This window comes from Vigna umbellata, chromosome 1 (assembly GCF_029865625.1).
Source record: "Vigna umbellata cultivar VRB3 chromosome 1, Vumbellata_1.0, whole genome shotgun sequence".
NCBI classification, from domain to species: domain Eukaryota; kingdom Viridiplantae; phylum Streptophyta; class Magnoliopsida; order Fabales; family Fabaceae; genus Vigna; species Vigna umbellata.
Genome location: NC_142165.1, coordinates 96,496,326 through 96,498,919, shown reverse-complemented (window position 1 = coordinate 96,498,919; position 2,594 = coordinate 96,496,326). Strand labels below are relative to the sequence as shown.

Here is a 2,594-nt window from a genome sequence, read left to right as displayed (position 1 = left end):
CCAAATGTGATCCTTCGAGCACACAATATATAGCAGTTTTATAAAAGCCTTTAAATTTGGAACTTATCTGCCAAATTATTTTTGCCCCAATAAGATAAATCTCTTGACTTTGCTTATAAAATCTAAGAAATGTACGTAATTCAATTAATGTCCGTGTAACAGCCTTGCATGTTCATCATTATTGATTGTTGATGCCCTTAAGTTACTTCATTTTTTTTCTGCCAGATTGATTTTCATTTCTCTATATAAAGCATGTCCTTGATCTCTATTTCTCACATCTTCCATTTGCATTGATATAATATTAAGCAACGCAAGATGGAAACAAAAAAGGTTTTGTGGGCTGTTTTATTGTTTGGTTTTGTTCTTGGAATGGCCGAGAGCTTTGATTTTAACGAGAAGGAGCTAGAATCGGAGCAAGGGTTGTGGGATTTGTACGAGAGATGGAGAAGCCACCACACGGTTTCACGAAGCTTCGATGAGAAGCAGAAGCGCTTCAACGTGTTCAAAGCCAACGTGATGAATGTCCACAACGCGAATAAAATGGACAAACCTTACAAGCTGAAGTTGAACAGGTTTGCTGACATGACCAACCATGAATTCACGACCACCTATGCTAACTCGAAGGTAGGTCACCACAGAATGTTCCGAGGCATGCCACTTGGGAACGGTACTTTCATGTATGAGAACGTTGATAAGGTTCCTTCTTCGGTGGATTGGAGGAAGAAAGGTGCCGTCACTGATGTAAAGGATCAAGGCAAATGTGGTAAACCAATTTAGAATTTCATTTTTTTCTATTGAACAAATCACTTCGGTAATCTTTATTTGTTTTGATGAAGTTGGAATAATGTCTGTTGTTTTTTAATGTCTTGATGTTATAGGTAGTTGTTGGGCCTTTTCAACGGTCGTAGCCGTTGAAGGTATTAACCAGATCAAAACAAATAAGCTGGTGTCCTTGTCTGAGCAAGAACTTATAGATTGCGACACTAAAGAGAATCAAGGATGTAATGGTGGGTTAATGGAAAGTGCATTTGATTTTATCAAACGACATGGCATAACTAAAGAAAGCAATTACCCTTACGAAGAAAGAGATGGAACATGCGATGCATCAAAGGTTCACGTTGATATTTTTTTTGTGCTTAATATTAATTTACTTGACTTCATTGATTAGGAATTTAAAGATGAAAAAAAATGATATTACAGGTGAAGAAACCTGCAGTGTCAATCGATGGGCATGAAACTGTCCCAGTGAACAATGAAGCTGCATTGCTCAAAGCTGTTGCTCATCAACCTGTATCAGTAGCCATTGATGCTGGCGGATTTGCCTTCCAGTTCTACTCAGAGGTCAACTCTTAATTCTGAATTTTTTTTACATTTTTTTCTGTTTATGAAAAAATTTATCTGATCATTTTTTCAAGGTTTCTCTTTTAAACACCTTTTTTTTCATCCACAAAACTTTAACACAAAACCTGCTAAATTACTTTTACTCAAACAAACCAATAAACTATTAGTATTATTAATTCTAATCTATCTCTTCCTTATAACCTTTTGTGAATAGTTTTAAAGCACAATTAATTACCACAAAACATGGTTCTTGATTATCTAGTTTTGAGAAGAAAAGTGGTTTTGTGTGTGATCATAGCTTGCAAATAATTAAGTGCAGGGAGTATTTACGGGGTTGTGTGGCACTGATCTGAATCATGGGGTAGCAATTGTGGGGTATGGAACAACTCGAGATGGAACAAAATATTGGACAGTGAAGAACTCGTGGGGATCCGAATGGGGAGAAAATGGTTACATTAGAATGGAAAGGGATGTATTTAACAAGAGAGGTCTATGTGGTATAGCAATGGAAGCCTCCTATCCAATCAAAACCTCCTCCTCCAAATCCATGGAACATTCTTCTCTTCTCAAGGACGAGCTTTGAATCATTTCTTCATAATTGCTATCTGATTTCAATAAGGGAGGAAAAAATAAAATAATTTGTTCGATCTATATTGTTTCTGCTAAAGGATCGCCTCCTACTCCCTGTAATATTTCTATTCCCAATTATCTACCCAAGTTGTGAGGTTTGTGTAACATAGTAATATATAAATTTTTAATAATATTTATTTGTTAATATTATTAATCTAAAATATTTATTCTTAGATCACAATATAAAATAATAGATAATCTTTTTTTTTCTCTTTCCCTAATCATGCACTGAAATAAATTAAGTAACCAAAATTTAACCATGAACAGAACTGTGTCCAATGATCATTCTTATCCTCAAAATCATGTACAAAGTTGTGTCTCCAAGGCCCAAAACAACCTCTTTAATCGACAGTGTTATTCAATCCGGAGTTTTAAAAACCCGAAAGAAACAGTGTAACAGTGTACCATAAAAGTAGTAAGTTTTCTCAAATACTCTTTCAAATTTTCAATCTCCAAATAAGAAAATTGGGGACCTTTTGCTGATATGGGTACCCCTGAAATTGCTCTTAAAAAGCCCCAAACTTTTCAGAAATTGTGTGGTGAAAATACTGGTGAGATTTCACAATCCCATTTCTGATAGAAACAAGTTCACTTTAATATTTGATTGAGGTATACATTGTTGA

General features: G+C 35.0%; 1 protein-coding gene across 1 annotated transcript; it reads left to right on the top strand.

The window, feature by feature from the left end:
- Positions 1-231: 231 nt before the first annotated feature.
- Positions 232-2,118, top strand: LOC124845063 (vignain-like). Its single transcript, XM_047322097.2, has 4 exons — positions 232-763; positions 879-1,111; positions 1,201-1,341; positions 1,661-2,118. The coding sequence occupies exons 1-4, from the start codon at positions 316-318 to the stop codon at positions 1,922-1,924; spliced, it is 1,086 nt and encodes a 361-aa protein (XP_047178053.1). The 5' UTR covers positions 232-315; the 3' UTR covers positions 1,925-2,118.
- The last annotated feature ends 476 nt before the right edge of the window (positions 2,119-2,594 follow it).